A 20719-nucleotide genomic window follows, 5' to 3' on the forward strand; every position below is an offset into this window, starting at 1 on the left:
AGAAAACATCTAGTGTTAGCTTTGCATTTCTGTTGAAAGTTGGGTTGAAAGTGGACAACAATGGAAATACGTTGTAAACTTCTTTAAATGCATTGTATCCACGCGGTTGAAATGTCTTTTTCAAATGGTCAAATAAATCGAATAAAATCTAATTGAAAAGAACGAGACATTTTTTTTTTCATCATACGGCTCAACATTTGTAAAGTAGTATAACAAAACAGTGAGCTATTTATAGCAAAACAGTGAGCTAGTATTTGTAAGCTAGCATAAACAAAACATTCCGTTTTAGCTTTGCCAAACTATGGTGGTTCCTATGGGACATATGAACTACGGTTGAAAAGTAAAGTAAGTTTTAGTGTTCCTCAAGGCTCTGTTCCAGCCCCACTACTGTTTCAATTCTATATTGTGCTAACTCTTGGTGATGTTATTCGGTGGTTGAAAAGGAACACCCCATTGAGCAAAACCAGCATTGGAATTAAAATGACATATTTTACAATTACCGCTAGGGGTAGGCTGTATAGCATAATATATACTCTATAATATAGAACATAACAGTACCGTATTGTTGATGTGCTGGGGGATGGTCTCGTACGGGGGCTGGTTCTGACTGCAGATGGCCAGCCACACGTAGCCTTTATCCCCTTCGATCAGCCAGCAGTCCCCCCGGACGGACCCAGGGAGGTGGAGGAGAAGAAGTAATGGGGGGAGAAGGTAGAGGAAGATGGATGGAGAGAGGGATAGGGAGAGCGGGATGGAGGGGAGGTGGAGAAACCTTTTGGTCATCGTTAGGGAGGAAGGGAGGATAGGAAGGGTTATCTTATTAAGAAACTAAGGGAAAGGGGAGAATATTAGGAAAGGAAGCAGGCAAGTTTGAAATCAGGTTGGGCGACAGGTAAGGAAGGGGTGTGGCCAGACCAGGAAGTAGAGACAGGAAGTCGTAGGTCACAGAAAGGTTGTTGCCTAGGCGATTAGAGTATGGCTTGCCGCTTGGCGGCCATGGTAGCTGGTAACATAGACCCCATTTTAAGTGTTCTGCATCGGAGGGTTACAATGATGGTAGCCCCAGCAACAACTCATGGCCCCTAATGACCGTTTCCCTCAGCGACAGAGATGGAGGAAAACTCCCTTTCAGTTTGGCAGAGAACCTGAGAGAGAGAGAGAGAGAGAGAGAGAGAGAGAGAGAGAGAGAGAGAGAGAGAGAGATCGATCCAGAAAGTCAGAGGGAAGGAAAGATAAAGACAGGAGAAAAAAAATAGAAAAAACAGACATCTGCATTAAAACAGCTAATGACAAAATAAAAATAATACAAATTGTTAATCCCTTTCACGTATTCCCTGAGGATTTCTAATTAATTTACTTTAGGTCTGGTTTCAAAATGAGCTGTGTAAAAGAGACATAATGAAAAAAATGAAGATATGCCATCACTTCAAGGTAACATGATACACTGTAATATCCATTAGCAATGATGATTATTCAATTTACTACTAAAGAGGAACATAGATTTAGACTTTTCATAATAACAAGCCTTTCCCACAAGTAATATTATTCAAATGTATGAAACAAAATGCATAACACATAGACAAACACACACAGACACACACACAGCATCATCGAATTGCAGTTCTGCTGCAAATACATTAGCATACTACTCACCAATAAATATGTAAATGTTAAAAACCCTAAAACAATCAAATCTCATTTCATAGACATTCTCCATTGTTTACAAGCCTTTCATAATTCAGTTATAGAGCTTCTGTGCTCTACAATACAGAAAAACAATAAAGCTAACATCAACGCTTTTTAAAGGAACTACGAGAAGAAAGAGGGACTAAAAGGAGGAGAAAGTAGAGAAGAAAGTGTCTTGCAGGCAGCTAGGCACGACACAGTGGTTTACTGCATTTCTCTGCTGGATCAATGTGTGTGTGTGTGTGTGTGTGTGTGTGTGTGTGTGTGTGTGTGTGTGTGTGTGTGTGTGTGTGTGTGTGTGTGTGTGTGTGTGTGTGTGTGTGTGTGTGTGTGTGTGTGTGTGTGTGTGTGTGTGTGTGTGTGTGTGTGTGTGTGTGTGTTTCTCCTGCTGGATTAACGTGGGTTAGGCTGTAATCCATACTAAAGCGTATGCATTACAGCTAAAGCAATCCAAATGGATTTTCCATTTTCAACGTCACTTTTCCTAAAACATATTTTGTAATGTATCTAGTCACACCAATGAAATGACACAAACACACAGAACAATGTTCACTGTTTTGTGTATGCCATATCACTTACATTTAAATGGGTTTAAATGTAAATGACACACGGGACCAGGTTAGACACTGGTAGAATCTATGCCAAGATGCATTGAAGCTGTTCTTGCTCGTGGTGCCCCAATGCCCTATTAAGACACTTCATGTTGGTGTTTCCTTTATTTTGGCAGTTACCTGTACATCCCACTGGTTGCACATTTTCTACAAAATTACATAATGTCTACCAGTCACACCGGTGAAATGACACTACTATAACACAGGAACCATGTTGACTGTTCAGTGTAGGCTAAGGTTAAATCTAGTCTTGGTTTCCTCTATCGTAATCGCGCCTCTTTCACCCCAGCTGCCAAACTAACCCTGATTCAGAGGACCATCCTACCCATGCTGAGATACCTACTGCAGCCCTCATCCTCCACATACAACACCCGTTCTGCCAGTCACATTCTGTTAAAGGTCCCCAAAGCACACACATCTCTGGGTCGCTCGTCTTTTCAGTTCGCTGCAGCTAGCGACTGGAACGAGCTGCAACAAACACTCCAACTGGACAGTTTTGTCTCAATCTCTTCATTCAAAGGCTCAATCATGGACACTCTTACTGACAGTTGTGGCTACTTTGTGTGACGTATTGTTGTCTCTACCTTCTTGCCCTTTGCTGTTGTCTGTGCCCACTAATGTTTGTACCATGTTTTGTGCTGATACCATGTTGTGTTGCTACCATGTTGTTGTCATGTTGTGTTGCAACCATGCTGTGTTGTCATGTGTTGCTGCCTTAGTATGTTGTTGTCTTTCCTTATGTATTGTTGTGGTATCTCTCTTGTCGTGATGTGTGTTTTGTCCTATATTTTTATTTTATTTTGAATCCCAGCCCCCGTCCCCGCAGGAGGCCTTTTGGTAGGCCATCACTGTAGATAAGAATTTGTTCTTAACTGACTTGCCTAGTTAAATAAAGGTTAAAAAAATTAATTAAAAATGACTGTCTGTGAGTGGACTACCCTGGTTAAATAAATAAGTGAATAGGCCTATTTTTTATTTAATTAACCAGGCATCTCAGTTAAGAACAAAGTCTTATTTTACAATGACGGCCTACCCCGGGCCAAACCCTCCACTAACCCGGACGACGCTGGGCCAATTGTGCACTCACGGCTGGTTGTGATACAGCCCGGGATCGAACCAGGGTCTGCAGTGATGCCTCTAGCACTGAGATGCAGTGCCTTAGACCGCTGCACCACTCGGGAGCCCATTTTCTAGGACGGCCTTATGTTCTTCTGTTGTTTTATACTAAAAACCAAATTATATTTGTATTCCTGCTGTTTATCTGTGAGAGCCACACACACACACACACACACACACACACACACACACACACACACACACACACACACACACACACACACACACACACACACACACACACACACACACACAGTGTTTATCTGTGAGAGCCACACACACACACACACACTCACACACACACAGTGTTTATCTGTAAGAGCCAGTTTAAGACACATATGCAGAGAGGTTCAAAGGAGCCTAGACAAGCACCATTAACCACTCATGAGGAGTTTGTGTGTGTGTGTGTGTGTGCGTGCGTGCGTGCGTGCTTGCGTGCGTGCGTGCGCGTGTGTGCGTGTGTGTGCGTGTGTGTGTGTCTGTTGTAACTGAATGTTGACAAACACTTAACCACACTTCGCTGGAGTGCATAAACGTGGTGTTAATATGCAATTCACAAAAAGACTAAGCTCACACACACACTTTACTCACGCCATCATCTACTCTCAAACTGCAGAGAAGTTCTTTAGCCGCAAATCCCGTTGGTCTTAAACAGCTGGACTTCCTTGGCTACATCATAATGTGGCCATTCAGCAGATGCTTCAATGCAAAGTGACTGACAGAACAGTGGACATTGATCCAATGGAACCATACCCTCAGGATAGCTACCTGATCTGGGAATACTTAACTGGTGAACATAATGTGGTAGAATTCATTCTGATCCTCCCTACTTTACATGAGTGTGTGGTGGAGGCAAGGAAGCCTGTTAAGAGATTTGGGACAAATCCATATCCACTGACCTTTTCAGGACAGTGCAAAAGAATCCACTTAAGAGTGTAGGAACCTATCCTATTGTATTGGTCCGTCCCTAATTTTCATCTGCTCTCCTCATCTCCGCAGCATGCACCTAATTCAGATCCCGGTCACCTCTCATTTTGGCTGCTGACACCCAACTCTCAGTGCCACACACACACAGGCACACACACACACCACAGAGAGACACACATATTCTCTCTCTTTCCAACTCTCTGTCACGCTGTGAAATTGATATCGACAATTCAATTCCCCCATCAGAGACTGTCAATTTGCCTTTGACCCTGATAGGCTTCCATAGCTCGGTAAAGGTAATACGCCACATATAAAAAAGCAATTTGTCTCTGTGATCCTAGCCTGGCTGATGCGACCCACGTGACCACACAGCGAGGAAGGGCTGTGACTCACCAGTCTGGACAGGAGGCCATTTGTTAATGCAATATTAGCTCCGAAATTGAGTGGACGCATTGATTGGTTCTCTCAAATGTTGTTTTTTTTCCTGGTGGGTCGAGACCTCTCGTTGTTCGGATTTGAAAATCCAACAGTTGTAATTGGAAGGGGGCGGCGCTCGGGGGCTGTGTGTGGCTGTTCCTGTTGGTAGTTGAGTGAGAAAGACAGCAAGGGGAACCAATCAGTAAGAAGCACAGCCCCCTTCATTATTGATGTAAGGAGCCTTTCCAGACTCTAAAGTCAGGAGGACTTTGACTGAGGTGTCTGCCAGATTACTGGGTTTCCGCCATAGAGAGAGAATGTAATACATACAGGCCCATCTGCCTACTGTAAAAATACAAATATTACATTTTGTAATGATATTCTCTGTTGAGGCTTCTGGAGTGAATTTGTAGTTTTATTAAGTGGATTGAAATGGAGCGTGTTTGTTTGTACACAGGAGCAAACAAAGTACATGATAGTTTTTGTTTGTGTGTGTTTGTGTCGGTGTGAATGAGAGTTCACAGCCTTTATTGAAGGAATAAAGCACATCTCTATCTCTCTCTTTCTCTCATCATATTCCAGTGCTAGACACTCATTTAGTAATATTAGTTATTCTGTTTGAACCCTATCCCAAACCTTAACCCTAGCCTTAACCCTAACCTTAATCCTAACCTTAACCCTAACCCTAACCTTAACCCTAGCCTTAACCCTAACCTTAATCCTAACCTTAACCCTAACCCTAACCTTAACCCTAACCTTAATCTTAACCTTAACCCTAACCCTAACCTTAACCCTAGCCTTAACCCTAACCTTAATCCTAACCTTAACCCTAACCCTAACCTTAACCCTAACCTTAATCCTAACCTTAACCCTAACCTTAACCCTAACCTTAACCACTATGAATGAATGCCTAAACGTATGTTTTGATTTCACTTTTGCACAGTTTGACTGACAGCTGACATATGTCAAAATATGCTGTTATTAAAACACTAATTAGAGAGGCCTTATCTCTCTCTCTGTATCTTTGTGTATCTCTCTCTGTATCTCTCTCTCTCTGTGTCTTTGTGTATCTCTCTCTATATTTCTCTGTAGCTCTCTTTATCGTAAGTATCTCTCTCTGTATCCATGTGTATCTCTCTCTGTATCTCTCTCTTTCTCTGTATCTTTGTGTATCTCTCTATGTATCTCTCTCTGTATCTCTCTGTATCTCTCTATGTTTGTTTCTCTCTCTCTCCCGGCATCGTTTGTCCCTGGTATTATATTCCCCGTCTCTTTCAACAAGAACCACAAGGAACATGATTGACTGAGAGGAAACAAAGCTTCCGGTCCCCTTCTTTTGAGATGAAGTGTGGAAGAAAAGAAAGAAATGAATTCATTTATTATTTTTCATTGGGTTATTTTTTGCTGTTCCTTATCACCTCTCGAAATCTGCTTTTTAATTAACTCTTGCGGCTGACAGTGTGGTGTGTGGCTGGCAGACAAGGCTAATTATAGAGTTCTGGAAGGCAGGTGGATGGTTCCAGAATGAACATCAGAAGAGAAGCACGTCCGTCCGTCCGTCCGTCCGTCCATCCGTCTGTCTGTCCAGTCTAATAACAACTGCTTGCTTGAAGCATCACAATACAGCCACCTGTAGCATTCTTCTGGAAAACTCCAGAGCAAGACAGTCAGATATAGACAGGCGACTGGCAAAATAAAGGAAACACTTGAGTAAATGAGGGATACAACGTATATTGAAAGCAGGGGCTTCCACACAGGTGTGGTTCCTGAGTTAATTAAGCAATTAACATCCTATCATGCTCATAAAAAAAGCCCAATTGTCAGTTATGTTGGTTACCATGGCTAGAAGAAGAGATCTCAGTGACTTTGAAAAAGAGGTCTCAAAGGAGCATAGGGGGTTTAAATGGCATGTGTGTGTGTGTGTGTGTCTCACCTGAGACAGTGTTTTCCACCACCATCAACAAAATAACAAATGATGGAATTTCTTGTGGAAGAATGGTGCCGCATCACTCCAATAGAGATTCAGAATCTATGCCAAGGTGCATTGAAGCTGTTCTGGCTCTTAGTGGCCCAATGTCATATTTGGACACTTTATGTCAGTGTTTATTTTGTCAGTTACCTGTACGACTAAATGTTGTATTCCATTGTATCTTTCTCTGCTCTCCACCTGGTGGAGATCTCATCCCCAACTATCAAACCTCCTCCATCAACAGAGACCTCCGACTATAATCTAGATCAGGGCTCTCCAACCCTGTTCTTAGAGAGATACCCTCCTGTAGGTTTCCACTCCAACCCTGTTCTTAGAGATACCCTCCTGTAGGTTTCCACTCCAACCCTGTTCTTAGAGAGATACCCTCCTGTAGGTTTCCACTCCAACCCTGTTCCTGGAGAGATACCCTCCTGTAGGTTTCCACTCCAACCCTGTTCCTGGAGAGATACCCTCCTGTAGGTTTCCACTCCAACCCTGTTCCTGGAGAGCTACCCTCCTGTAGGTTTCCACTCCAACCCTGTTCTTAGAGAGATACCCTCCTGTAGGTTTCTACTCCAAACCTGTTCCTGGAGAGCTACCCTCCTGTAGGTTTCCACTCCAACCCTGTTCTTAGAGAGATACCCTCCTGTAGGTTTCCACTCCAACCCTCTTCCTGGAGATACCCTCCTGTAGGTTTTCACTCCAACCCTGTTCCTGGAGAGCTACCCTCCTGTAGGTTTCCACTCCAAACCTGTTCCTGGAGAGCTACCCTCCTGTAGGTTTTCACTCCAACCCTGTTCCTGGAGAGCTACCCTCCTGTAGGTTTCCACTCCAAACCTGTTCCTGGAGAGCAACCCTCCTGTAGGTTTTCACTCCAACCCTGTTCCTGGAGAGCTACCCTCCTGTAGGTTTTCACTCCAACCCCGTTGCTGGAGAGACACCCTCCTGTAGGTTTTCACTGAAAACTTCCATTTGAAAGTGGTTTATTATTACTCAAACTAAAAACTTGAAGGATGATTCCACATCTGTTTGGAGCAGATAGAAACCATCCCTCAAGCTGTCAAAGCCAACATTAAACACAAACGCATACAAGCACGCACACACAAGAATGCATATGCACACAAATACACACTCAAATGCACACACACACACACATACATGGAAGTCCATGTACGTACACAAATACACACCCAACCCAGTCCCATACACACAGGAAATACACACCCAACCCCGTCCCATACACACAGGAAATACACACCCAACCCAGTCCCATACACACAGGAAATACACACCCAACCCAGTCCCATACACACAGGAAATACACACCCAACCCAGTCCCATACACACAGGAGATACACACCCAACCCAGTCCCATACACACAGGAAATACACACCCAACCCAGTCCCATACACACAGGAAATAAAATGAGCAGAACCAGCAACCCCTCAGAATGGCCTGGTGTTATTTTCAGAATTCAGAGTCATGGGTGAAAGTTCACGCTTAGCTGTGCCCCCTGACTTCCTGCAATACAGAGAGATCATCATTCATGTTTACACACACACACACACACACACATCACCACACACACACACACCCGCACCACACACACACACACACACCCGCACCACACACACACACACACACACACACACACACACACACACACACACACACACACACACACACACACACACACACACACACACACACACACAACATATGTATGTTGGTGACGGCAGGCTAAGTAAGGAAAAACAGGGTTGATAGTTCACCTTCGGTTAAATGGCAAGCGGGCTGACGTACACACACACATGCATACACACACAGAGAGAGAGAGACACACACACACACACACACACACACACACACACACACACACACACACACACACACACACACACACACACACACACACACACACACACACACACACACACACACACACACACACACACACACACACACAGAGAGAGAGAGACACACAGACACACACAAAAAAAGGAGCTGACGTACGCATACATATACACACATACTTACTATGAAATAAACATGAGATGCTAGGGTTTCAGGCTAACCAGCAGTGATAAGGCTTGGCTGTATACTGTTGAACTACTGTATGCCAGTAATAACGCTTGGCTGTATAATATTCTGCTATAGCAGTGATAAGGCTTGGCTGTATAATATTCTGCTATAGCAGCGATAAGGCTTGGCTGTATAATATTCTGCTATAGCAGTGATAAGGCTTGGCTGTATAATATTCTGCTATAGCAGCGATAAGGCTTGGCTGTATAATATTCTGCTATAGCAGTGATAAGGCTTGGCTGTATAATATTCTGCTATAGCAGTGATAAGGCTTCGCTGTATAATATTCTGCTATAGCAGTGATAAGGCTTGGCTGTATAATATTCTGCTATAGCAGCGATAAGGCTTGGCTGTATAATATTCTGCTATGGCAGTGATAAGGCTTGGCTGTATAATATTCTGCTATAGCAGTGATAAGGCTTGGCTGTATAATATTCTGCTATAGCAGTGATAAGGCTTGGCTGTATAATATTCTGCTATGGCAGCGATTAGGCTTGGCTGTATAATATTCTGCTATAGCAGTGATAAGGCTTGGCTGTATAATATTCTGCTATAGCAGTGATAAGGCTTGGCTGTATAATATTCTGCTATGGCAGTGATAAGGCTTGGCTGTATAATATTCTGCTATAGCAGCGATAAGGCTTGGCTGTATAATATTCTGCTATGGCAGCGATAAGGCTTGGCTGTATAATATTCTGCTATAGCAGCGATAAGGCTTGGCTGTAAAATATTCTGCTATGGCAGCGATAAGGCTTGGCTGTATAATATTCTGCTATGCCAGCGATAAGGCTTGGCTGTATAATATTCTGCTATGGCAGTGATAAGGCTTGGCTGTATAATATTCTGCTATGGCAGTGATAAGGCTTCGCTGTATAATATTCTGCTATGGCAGCGATAAGGCTTGGCTGTATAATATTCTGCTATAGCAGTGATAAGGCTTGGCTGTATAATATTCTGCTATAGCAGTGATAAGGCTTGGCTGTATAATATTCTGCTATAGCAATGATAAGGCTTGGCTGTATAATATTCTGCTATAGCAATGATAAGGCTTGGCTGTATAATATTCTGCTATAGCAGTGATAAGGCTTGGCTGTATAATATTCTGCTATGCCAGCGATAAGGCTTGGCTGTATAATATTCTGCTATGGCAGTGATAAGGCTTGGCTGTATAATATTCTGCTATGGCAGTGATAAGGCTTCGCTGTATAATATTCTGCTATGGCAGTGATAAGGCTTGGCTGTATAATATTCTGCTATAGCAGTGATAAGGCTTGGCTGTATAATATTCTGCTATAGCAGTGATAAGGCTTGGCTGTATAATATTCTGCTATGGCAGCGATAAGGCTTGGCTGTATAATATTCTGCTATAGCAGTGATAAGGCTTCGCTGTATAATATTCTGCTATAGCAGTGATAAGGCTTGGCTGTATAATATTCTGCTATGGCAGCGATAAGGCTTGGCTGTATAATATTCTGCTATAGCAGTGATAAGGCTTGGCTGTATAATATTCTGCTATAGCAGTGATAAGGCTTGGCTGTATAATATTCTGCTATAGCAGTGATAAGGCTTGGCTGTATGATATTCTGCTATGGCAGCGATAAGGCTTGGCTGTATAATATTCTGCTATGGCAGCGATAAGGCTTGGCTGTATAATATTCTGCTATAGCAGTGATAAGGCTTGGCTGTATAATATTCTGCTATGGCAGATGATGTCAGAGCGCATTACCCACAAACCATGCCTACATGATAGGACGGCCTCTGCTCAGTCTGCTTGCTGTCTGTGTGTGTGTGTGTGTGTGTGTGTGGTGTGTGTGTGTGTGTGTGTGTGTGTGTGTGTGTGTGTGTGTGTGTGTGTGTGTGTGTGTGTGATTTGATTGTATTGCCAGAAGAGGATGAGAAATGAGTCATTTCAACGTCTAATTTTGATTGACATTTGGCTGAGTTGTCAACTAACGTGAATTCAATGTGAAATCAAAAACAAAAATTCACCATGTCATTGGATTTAGGTTAAAAGTTGTGTGGAAAAGATGTGGAAAGGGAGGGGAAGCGATACAAGAAGGGAGCGGAGGAGTGATTGATTTAAAAAAGAGAGGGCAGGAAATTGAGAGAGAGGGGCCAGAGACTGTTTACCTGCCTTCTGCTGCTGTTGGGCTGGAAGGGACAGGGAAAAGAGGTCCATACAAAAGACCAGTAAAGTTGAGCTCATCTTTGCAGCATGGTGCTGGGAGACTGGCTGAGCTGACTGAGGTCTAACGGAGGGGGAGAGAGAGAGAGATCTATTTCACTTTCTTTGGCAATATAAACATATGTTCCCCCATGCCAATAAAGCCCTTTGAATTGAATTGAGAGAGAAAGTCAGGGAGTGAGAGAGCGAGGGGTGAGGGATAGGGAAGCCTGGCTGAGCTTGCTGTGGTCTGAGGCCATCTCTCTCAGCCACTCAGACTAACACATGGTGTCTGTCACCAGCCGTCACCTCTCTGCTCTGTCCCCCAGCTCAGCGCGGCCAGCAGCAGTGTGTGTCTCCCTCCACACATCTCCCTCCAAGTGAGTGTGTGATTACCAAAGAGCTTCTTAACACTCAATATATTAAGGTAGGAGTTAGCAGAGGAGGAAGAGGCAGGGAGAGGAAGAAGACATGAGGGAAGGAAGAGGGAGATTGAAAGTGACAGAGATAGGATAAATGGAGTGAGGAGAGGGGAGGAGGAGAGAGGAGGGGGAGAGGATCTGAAAGCTGGAAAGCTGAAGCAGAACTGTTGTGTCCACTACTGCTAACCAGAGAAAGCATCAGAAATCCTGTTCCACCCCCCAACCCAGGGCTCAGTGATTTTATTTGTCAACCTTTAATCGTGGGAGGAGCCTTTGGAACTTGACAAGACTATCATCACCATGCACAAGTGTCTTTCTCTCCATCCCTCTCTCTATCCCTCTCTGCCTCCCTCTCTGCCTCCCCCTCTCTCTCCCTAGACTTTGCCTATGGTCAAACATGACCTACATACTCTCACACAGCCACACATTTTCTCTGACCAGTCCAATAGGATTTTCCAGAACTGTGTAGAGATGCCAGTCATCCATTATGCAGAGGCCGGGTGTTGACAGGACTGTTACTGACTGAGGCTGGATCAAAGGAGAGCATTATGAATGTGTAAAATAAACTGTACGACTGCTTGAATCTCTCTCTCTGTCTCTCAGGTATACCATCTGTATTCTGAGTTTGCCCTCACCCCTCTCTTCCTCCCTATATTGCCAAATAGCCTCTCCTCCTCTTCCCCCTCTGCTCCCCTTATTATCCTAATGTACCACCTAGTCCTCTCCTCCTCTTTCCCCCTCTGCCCCCCTTATTATCCTAATGTACCACCTAGTCCTCTCCTCCTCTTCCCCCTCTGCTCCCCTTATTATCCTAATGTACCACCTAGTCCTCTCCTCCTCTTTCCCCCTCTGCCCCCCTTATTATCCTAATGTACCACCTAGTCCTCTCCTCCTCTTTCCCCCTCTGCCCCCCTTATTATCCTAATGTACCACCTAGTCCTCTCCTCCTCTTTCCCCCTCTGCCCCCCTTATTATCCTAATGTACCACCTAGTCCTCTCCTCCTCTTTCCCCCTCTGCCCCCCTTATTATCCTAATGTACCACCTAGTCCTCTCCTCCTCTTTCCCCCTCTGCCCCCCTTATTATCCTAATGTACCACCTAGTCCTCTCCTCTTTTCCCTCCCACTTCATTCTTCTGTAGGGGATGAGAGTGTTGCTACGATAACATCCCTGTTGTTTTATCCTACCTGCTACAGTACAATTTCTGCCTAGGAAAGATAAGACTGTCTCACACTTACAGTACTATAGGCAAATGGGCCACATGCAGAGACAACACACACACTTTCACTGTACAGAGAGTCACTGAAGAAAATGGCCTTGGGCTGAAGCCTTTGAGAGAAGCTGAGTAAGACTCTATCTGCATCTCAAATGGAACCCTTTCCCCTATATAGTGCACTACTTTTGACCGGGACCTGTATGGCTCCAGTCAAAAATTGTGCAACAATAGGGAATATAGTGCCAACCAAGTGTATACCTATGATAACTCACAGCAGCACCAATATCTCTCTGTGTACCCTATTGGATATCTGGCAGTGAAACAGTACAACTGACTGACGGACTGGCTGGCTGACGGACTGGCAGATGGACTGGCTGACGGACTGGCAGACAGACTGGCAGACGGAGTGGCTGACTGGCTGCCTAGGTGTTGCAAACATGCTGTACAAGACGAAAAAGAGGGGGAAGAGATGATTAGTGGAAGAGGGTGTAAAGGGAAGAGGTGCTCTGCAACATGAAAGAAAGAAGGAGAAAAAGAGCGATGTACTCCAGTTCCATTTTCTCCTCTGTTTTCTATCCCTCCTTCTGGGGAAGAAACAAGTTGCTAATGGACTTGGTGGGGCTTTGAAGATGTAGCTGGCGTGTGTGTTTGTGTATGTCAGGCCTAGCTATGTGTGTGTGTGAATGTGTGTGTGTCTGTGTGTGTGTGTGTGTGTTATGGAGGTAAAATAATGACAGAAGTGCACAAGCATGCAAAGTATGATTTGCACATGTATAATCCGTTTTTGCAGAAAATATTTGCAAACATGTAACTTCTTTGAGAATAAATGCAGCAACAGTCGAAAGCGCATAATGTGATGTGGGAATAAATACAACAACACTTGTAAACAATTTAACTTGATATGTGAACAAATTCACCAGTAGAGAAAAACACGAGAGCTCTGGTGGGCAGGGTTTTTCTTCCAGCCAATTAGGTGAGGTGTTGTCATTCTGGAACATACTTTCAAGCAGTCTTGGAAGTACGCTTTCCACTGTGCTAAATATGGATCAAATTTGATGAAATTACTAAATGATATTCACAGAATTTAAACGCTACAGCAAAGCATTGGTGAGGAAGATGAAAAAACTGATTCCACATAGCACAGCCTCCACAAAGCTGATGCTAGCTAGCGTTAGAGCCTTCTTTACCTAGCCTGTATCTAGAGGTTCTAGCTATGTAGCTACTTGTCATTTGATTGAGACTAACATTGCTTTATAAAAGTATGGTTTGCTCAGTGTATATTTGGTGTGTCGTTGGTTAGCAAGCTGAGATGTCTGCTCAAGTCGGCTAACATTAGCTAGCTTGCTAGTGATGTTTTGAGGAGAGCAGGCTAGCTCCCTGTAGAATCAAGAGGGGATAGGAGAGCAGATTAGATGTACAATTGCTTCAATCGGGGTGTTGCAGTACCCAGACGAGATGACAGCATTGTCGAACCAATCCAATGATAGACATGTTATTGGCTTACTATGAGCTGCTTTCCCTGAAAATGTCCATTCTTATATAGCTAGCTAACTGTTGTTGGGCAAGCGCAATGTCCATTAAATGTTACAGCCACAACATCATGATCATGGCTGGCTCCCGAGAGGCGTAGCGGTCTAAGGCACTGCATCTCAGTGCCAGAGACGTCACTACAGTCACCCTGGTTCGGATCCAGGCTGTATCACAACCGGACGTGATTGGGTGTAGGCCGGTTTGGCCAATTGTGCGCCGTCATTGTAAATAAGAATTTGTTCTTAACTAACTTGCCTAGTTAAATAAAGGCTAAATAAATTGTTTTAAATCATGTAGTCATGCATCTGCAGACCACAGAGGAGGAGAAAAGCCTGCTTTGGGTCAGCTAGCTAGCTGGCTATAATATCAGATAGACATTTCCTAGCAAAAGCATGGACAGAGCTAGCTATCTGTAGAGACATTACTATTTGAAACCACCACATGCACAGCATCTGTATCTGTGTTACATTCCATATTATGTATTCATCTCTTTGTACTGTATCGCTATCTGTCTCAAGTTGTAAAAATCCTCATCATAAAGAATAGTGAATTCTGTCGAATTGTCAAGTGGACTGAATTTCTCATTAAAATGATGATGTGCCTCTCCTTCAGATCTGCCAAGCACAACTCTGTCTCTGTTAGCCACACGACCACTGCCTCGGTGGTTGGGTAAGCTCCTTCCTAGATGGCCCTGTCCAGGGGTGACATTGAACAGGGGCCACAGTGTCTCCCAACCCCACAATAGCTTATGTGCCGGGGGGCAAGGTTCAGCTTGTCTTATCTGGACCCGTATTCACAAAGCGTTGTAAAGTAGGAGTGCAGATCTATGAAGAATGTTGCCATTTAGATCATAATGAATCAAATGATATGGACTGGTTGGACCTGACCCTAGATCAGCACTCCTACTCTTTGATGCTTTTGTGAATAATGTGTGATCTTAGGCATGCTCCCACTAATCTCTCCTCCCTCTTTCACTCTGTCTCCCCTCCCGGAGGATCTGAGCCCCTGGCCGTGCTGCAGCTGTGGACTGATTTCACCGTGCGTGCTACCTTGTCCCGGACCCCTGCTGATCAAGCTCTCCTTCCCTCTCTCCTTCCCAGTCTCCTTCCCCTCTTCCCTCTCTCCTTCCCCTCTTCCCTCTCTCCTTCCCCTCTTTCCTCTCTCATTCCCTCTCCTTCCCCTCTTCCCTCTCTCCTTCCAATCTTTCCTCTCTCATTCCCTCTCTCCTTCCCTCTCTCCTTCCCCTCTTCCCTCTCTCCTTCCCCTCTTCCCTCTTCCCTCTCTCCTTCCCCACTTCCCTCTCTCCTTCCCGGTCTCATTCCCCTCTTCCTTCTCTCCTTTGCGGTCTCCTTCCCCTCTTCCCTCTCTCCTTCCCCTCTTCCCTCTCTCCTTCCCTGTCTCCTTCCCCTCTTCCCTCTCTCCTTCCCCTCTTCCCTGTCTCCTTCCCTGTCTCCTTCCCCTCTTCCCTTTCTCCTTCCCTGTCTCCTTCCCCTCTCTCCTTCCCTGTCTCCTCCCCCTCTTCCCTGACCCTCTCTCTCAGTATGGCTGATTGGTTTGTGACCCTGTTCTCCAGAGACATGTGGTAGCTTCCCTGTTTGTTTCCTCTCCTTCCCCACCTCTCACACACACTGAGCAGGGCCAAAGACAGGGCAGCAGGCTACATGAAGCCCCCCACCTACACACACCTACACACACCTCACACACACACACACACACACACACACACACACACACACACACACACACACACACACACACACACACACGCATGCTCAGTCACACGCACTACACGTACAGCCCTGAGAGCTATACAAATATGAATTTGAATCACAGGTGTTATAGTGAATCTAATTGCCGTGGAATATTGTAAGTGGACAGAGTATTTGAAGTATCAGAAACGTTTTTCATAAAGATGGTGTAACCACTTTAGGCTACAAACTGATCAGACTACTAGTCCTAATATGGTGCATTTGAATTGAATTCAAATTCTATTTTGAATAATATCAGTCCTAAATTCTAAAGGGTTAACCTTGATAATTATCATTTTTACACCAGAATGTCACGACGTCTACCGAAGGTGGTTCCTCTCCCTGTTCGGGCGGCGCTCAGCGGTCGTCGTCGCCGGTCTACTAGCTGCCACCAATCCCCTTGGTTTTGTCTGTCTTGTGTTACACCTGTTTTGAGTTGAGTTCATTAGCGGGGTATTTAGTCTTGCTTTCTGGTTGAGGTTTTGTGAGGGATTGTTTGTTGTTACCTGTCGTGGGGTTGTTTTTCTTTTCTTTTCTTTTCTTGTGTATTTTTGGACGGACGTTTTTTTCTGGACTGTGTTTTCCGACCCTGTTGAGGTGGACATTTTTGGTCTGGTTATTTTTCCTTGTTCCATGCCTGGGTATGGTGTTTTGGACGCAGGAAATAAAATGCTTATTTGGTCTCCTGCGCCTGACTTCACCCCATCACTACTAGTGAGTTCTGACACAGAATACCTTTTAAATATCTAACCTTGAGTACAAACAAATGCATTCTAATTGTAACACAATAAAAATGAAGTTAGCCTGAGGAGGTAAAACAGTAATGACTTAATCAACAATCAAACATCGTCGGGGATAGAGGTGTGTTGAATATTTATACGGAAACCTTTGTGTGTGTGTGTGTGTGTGTGTGTGTGTGTGTGTGTGTGTGTGTGTGTGTGTGTGTGTGTGTGTGTGTGTGTGTGTGTGTGTGTGTGTGTGTATATATTCATACACCAAGCATGAATATTGGCACAGCGTAAACAGACAACAGGCTCAGAAACATCATTTCATGGGGTGCTTTGAATTGAAACTGTCACTTACCAACCAAGTATGTATTGGGATATGTGAAAGTAAAATGTAGTGATCCTATACGTTTTCTATAACAACGTGAAAATAACCCACTGTTTTCTATCTAACTTTCCAACTGTTGTTCCCTTGTGTTGCTTTGGAAACTACGTACCCCAGAAGCCCTTGTGGGCTGACCTCTGAGGTCATCGTGTTTAGACGTCATTCTAAATAGACAGGTTGGCTGACAACGTCACAAAAATTATGCGCGCACATTGATTTGGCCGGAAGGCGTCTGTGGTTATGATTCTGAATGGTCATAAAGCTAGTAACAATGACAAGAAGCTGCTTTGTGGGGAATCGTATGTGGCTCGTTTCAGCTCATTGCATCTTGTTCTTGAAAACATGTCTTGTTTTGAGGTGTTTTGACTGATGTCATGTCTATGCTAATATGGCAGAAATTCACTAGCTAGCTAACAAACAACTGTAAAGATGTATTTGAGAGACAACCAGTGCCTATTGGGCAAATGTGTTTACGTTTTCTAGAAACATTTGGAGACGTAATATCGTTTACATGTTGTCAACAGTCTAAGCCAACCCTGTCTATTTTGCCCAATAGTTGCGCACGTGTCGGTTTTGTTGGTAAACAACCAACCCGTCTATGCTCTGCTGGCTGGGGTCATGTCGCTGTCACTCACAGATGGAGAAGAAGGAAGAGGGGGGGGAAGAGAAAGACAGAGATCAACAGACTAATAGATGGAGAATGAGAGAGAGAAAGAGATGATTGCTGGAGTCAGGGATTTCCTCCCCAACCAAGGCTTTTGTCTCTGGGCTTAGAGCCTCTCCTTCCCCTGTGTCTTCACCGTTGGAAGATGGACGACGGAGAGGGACGGCGGGGCTAGTTAGAAGCTCTGCTGTCCATTTAGAGGGGATGAAGGGAGAGGGGAACGAGAGGGAGAGAAACCTCTTTCAGCCAGACCAAGGGGTTAGAGAAAGAAAAAGAGGGGGGAGGGGGGTGGAGGGAGAGAAGAAAGGCAGACCGCTTTATAACTAACTCCATCTAGACATGAGATGACATCTGAGAAAGACAGATCCTCACTAATAAAGAAAGATTGACTGGGCTCTCCTGTCCATACTCTCTTTCGCATTCTCACTCTTTCCTTCTCTTTCTCCCCCCTAGCCTTTCTCTCTCTCTCGCTCTGCGTGAGCTAATTAACACACGAGCGCACAAACACACATTCATACACACTAATTACGGTAACGTGTCGTTCTGATTCGGCCATCAACCTAATTAGGGTGAGGATCTCTGGCATCTTTCATCAGCCAATTAGCAACGAGAGGGATGTGTGTGTGTGTGTGTGTACACATATATGGCATGTGTGTACTGTTTGTGCTTGAACCTGTGTTGTGGGGCTGCAACTTAAACCGTCTGTCTCTCTCGTTCTCCCCCTCTCTCTCCTTAAACAGTCTGTTTCTCTCATTCTCCCCCTCTCTCTCCTTAAGCAGTCTGTCTCTCTCATTCTCCCCCTCTCTCTCCTTAAGCAGTCTGTCTCTCTCATTCTCCCCCTCTCTCTCCTTAAACAGTCTGTCTCTCTCGTTCTTCCCCTCTCTCTCCTTAAACAGTCTGTTTCTCTCATTCTCCCCCTCTCTCTCCTTAAACAGTCTGTTTCTCTCATTCTCCCCCTCTCTCTCCTTAAACAGTCTGTTTCTCTCATTCTCCCCCTCTCTCTCCTTAAACAGTCTGTTTCTCTCATTCTCCCCCTCTCTCTCCTTAAACAGTCTGTTTCTCTCATTCTCCCCCTCTCTCTCCTTAAACAGTCTGTTTCTCTCATTCTCCCCCTCTCTCTCCTTAAGCAGTCTCTCTCTCGTTCTTCCCCTCTCTTTCTATCTCTGTCCTTTCTATCCTCTCCCTGTCTCCCTCCACTCTTCTTCCCTCTTTCCTGCCCACTCTCCTTCCTCCTCCTCGCTCTCCCACCTCTCTCTCCTTTCCCTCAGACACACACACACACACACACACACACACACACACACACACACACACACACACACACACACGACATAAACCAGGGGAGCCGTCATCACACATGATCTAGCTTATCAGCCTGACAGCGCTCACTTAAAAATAAATAAATCTGATCTCCAGAAAAACAAAGACACACACACACATACACACACATTTCACACATGGAAGCTCCCTCACTGCAGCATGATATGATGACTGAACCCGTATGCTAGGCTGTGTTCCAAATGGCACCCTATTCCCTTTATAGCGCACTACTGTTGTCCAGGGCCCACAGGGAATAGGGTGTAATTTGGATCGCTGTCCTAGATTAGCTGGAGTTCAACCGTTCAAGTGGTGAAGGGAAGTTGATACTACTTTATGGTAATTCCTTTTGAGTAACCCTGAAGTGACCACATTGGAGAACTCATTCTCTCTCTCTCTCTCTCACACACGTTCTGTCCCTCCAACTGTTCACTTCATGCCTCTAGTGACTTTTACTATACTGTGAAGTGACAGTAGTCTCCACAGTGACAGAGGCTCTACTGTACTGTGAAGTGACAGTAGTCTCCACAGTGACAGAGGCTCTACTGTACTGTGAAGTGACAGTAGTCTCCACAGAGGCTCTACTGTACTGTGAAGTGACAGCAGTCTCCACAGTGACAGAGGCTCTACTGTACTGTGAAGTGACAGTAGTCTCCACAGAGGCTCTACTGTACTGTGAAGTGACAGCAGTCTCCACAGTGACAGAGGCTCTACTGTACTGTGAAGTGACAGTAGTCTCCACAGAGGCTCTACTGTACTGTGAAGTGACAGCAGTCTCCACAGTGACAGAGGCTCTACTGTACTGTGAAGTGACAGTAGTCTCCACAGAGGCTCTACTGTACTGTGAAGTGACAGTAGTCTCCACAGTGAGAGAGACTTTCTAGAAATAGTCTCACCACTGAGAAAGCACATGGATATATCCATAGCTGTATTTTCTTCTCCTCTAGTCCTTAAGTGACCTTCTCTTTTGGTTTAATATCTCTTGATTTCAAGAGAGACACACGGAAGCACAAACATACACACACAAAATTGCTATCCTCCACTTTTCTTGCTCCCTCTTTTATCCATCCCCCACTCTTCTCTCCATCTCCCTTATCTCTTCAGCAGCCTCCATCAGCACCTCTCCTCTCCCCTTCATCTCCCTGAACTCCCTACTGCCCTCCCTCATTTTCTCTCTCTTCCATCCTTTCAATACCATCACTCTCCCTATTGCTTTCCCATATGCATCTCTCTCCATCTTTTCCTCCATCTCCCCTCTTCTCCAAAATATTCACCATCATATCTTCTACAAACTCTCTATCTAATATCTCTCCTCGACCTACCATGTCGCTGTCTATCACCTTCCCTCACTCTTTATTCTCCTCTACTCTGTATTTATCTGTCCCATCTCTCCTTCCTCTCTCTCTCCCTCCCTCCCTCTGCCCCATCTCTCCATCTTCTCCTCCCTCCCTCCCTCCCCCTCCCTCCCTCCCTCCCTCCCTCCCTCTGCCCCATCTCTCCATCTCTCTCTCTCCCTCCCTCCCTCTGCCCCATCTCTCTCTCTCCCTCCCTCCCTCTGCCCCATCTCTCTCTCCCTCCCTCCCTCTGCCCCATCTCTCTCTCCCTCCCTCCCTCTGCCCCATCTCTCTCTCCCTCCCTCCCTCTGCCCCATCTCTCTCTCCCTCCCTCCCTCTGCCCCATCTCTCTCTCCCTCCCTCCCTCTGCCCCATCTCTCTCTCCCCCTCCCTCCCTCTGCCCCAT

General features: G+C 45.0%; 1 protein-coding gene across 1 annotated transcript in view; it reads right to left on the bottom strand.

Annotated features, from left to right (window-relative positions):
- Positions 1-20719, bottom strand: part of LOC106564442 (protein phosphatase 1 regulatory subunit 29) — a 156192-nt gene that overhangs the window by 9321 nt on the left and 126152 nt on the right. Inside the window, exon 3 of the mRNA XM_014130543.3 lies at positions 559-1145. Coding sequence (XP_013986018.1) covers positions 559-783 — 225 coding nt within the window. The 5' untranslated portion in view covers positions 784-1145. The remainder of the gene's footprint in view (positions 1-558; positions 1146-20719) is intronic.

The sequence above is a fragment of the Salmo salar genome, chromosome 12, assembly GCF_965601325.2.
Source record: "Salmo salar chromosome 12, fSalSal1, whole genome shotgun sequence".
Classification (NCBI taxonomy): domain Eukaryota; kingdom Metazoa; phylum Chordata; class Actinopteri; order Salmoniformes; family Salmonidae; genus Salmo; species Salmo salar.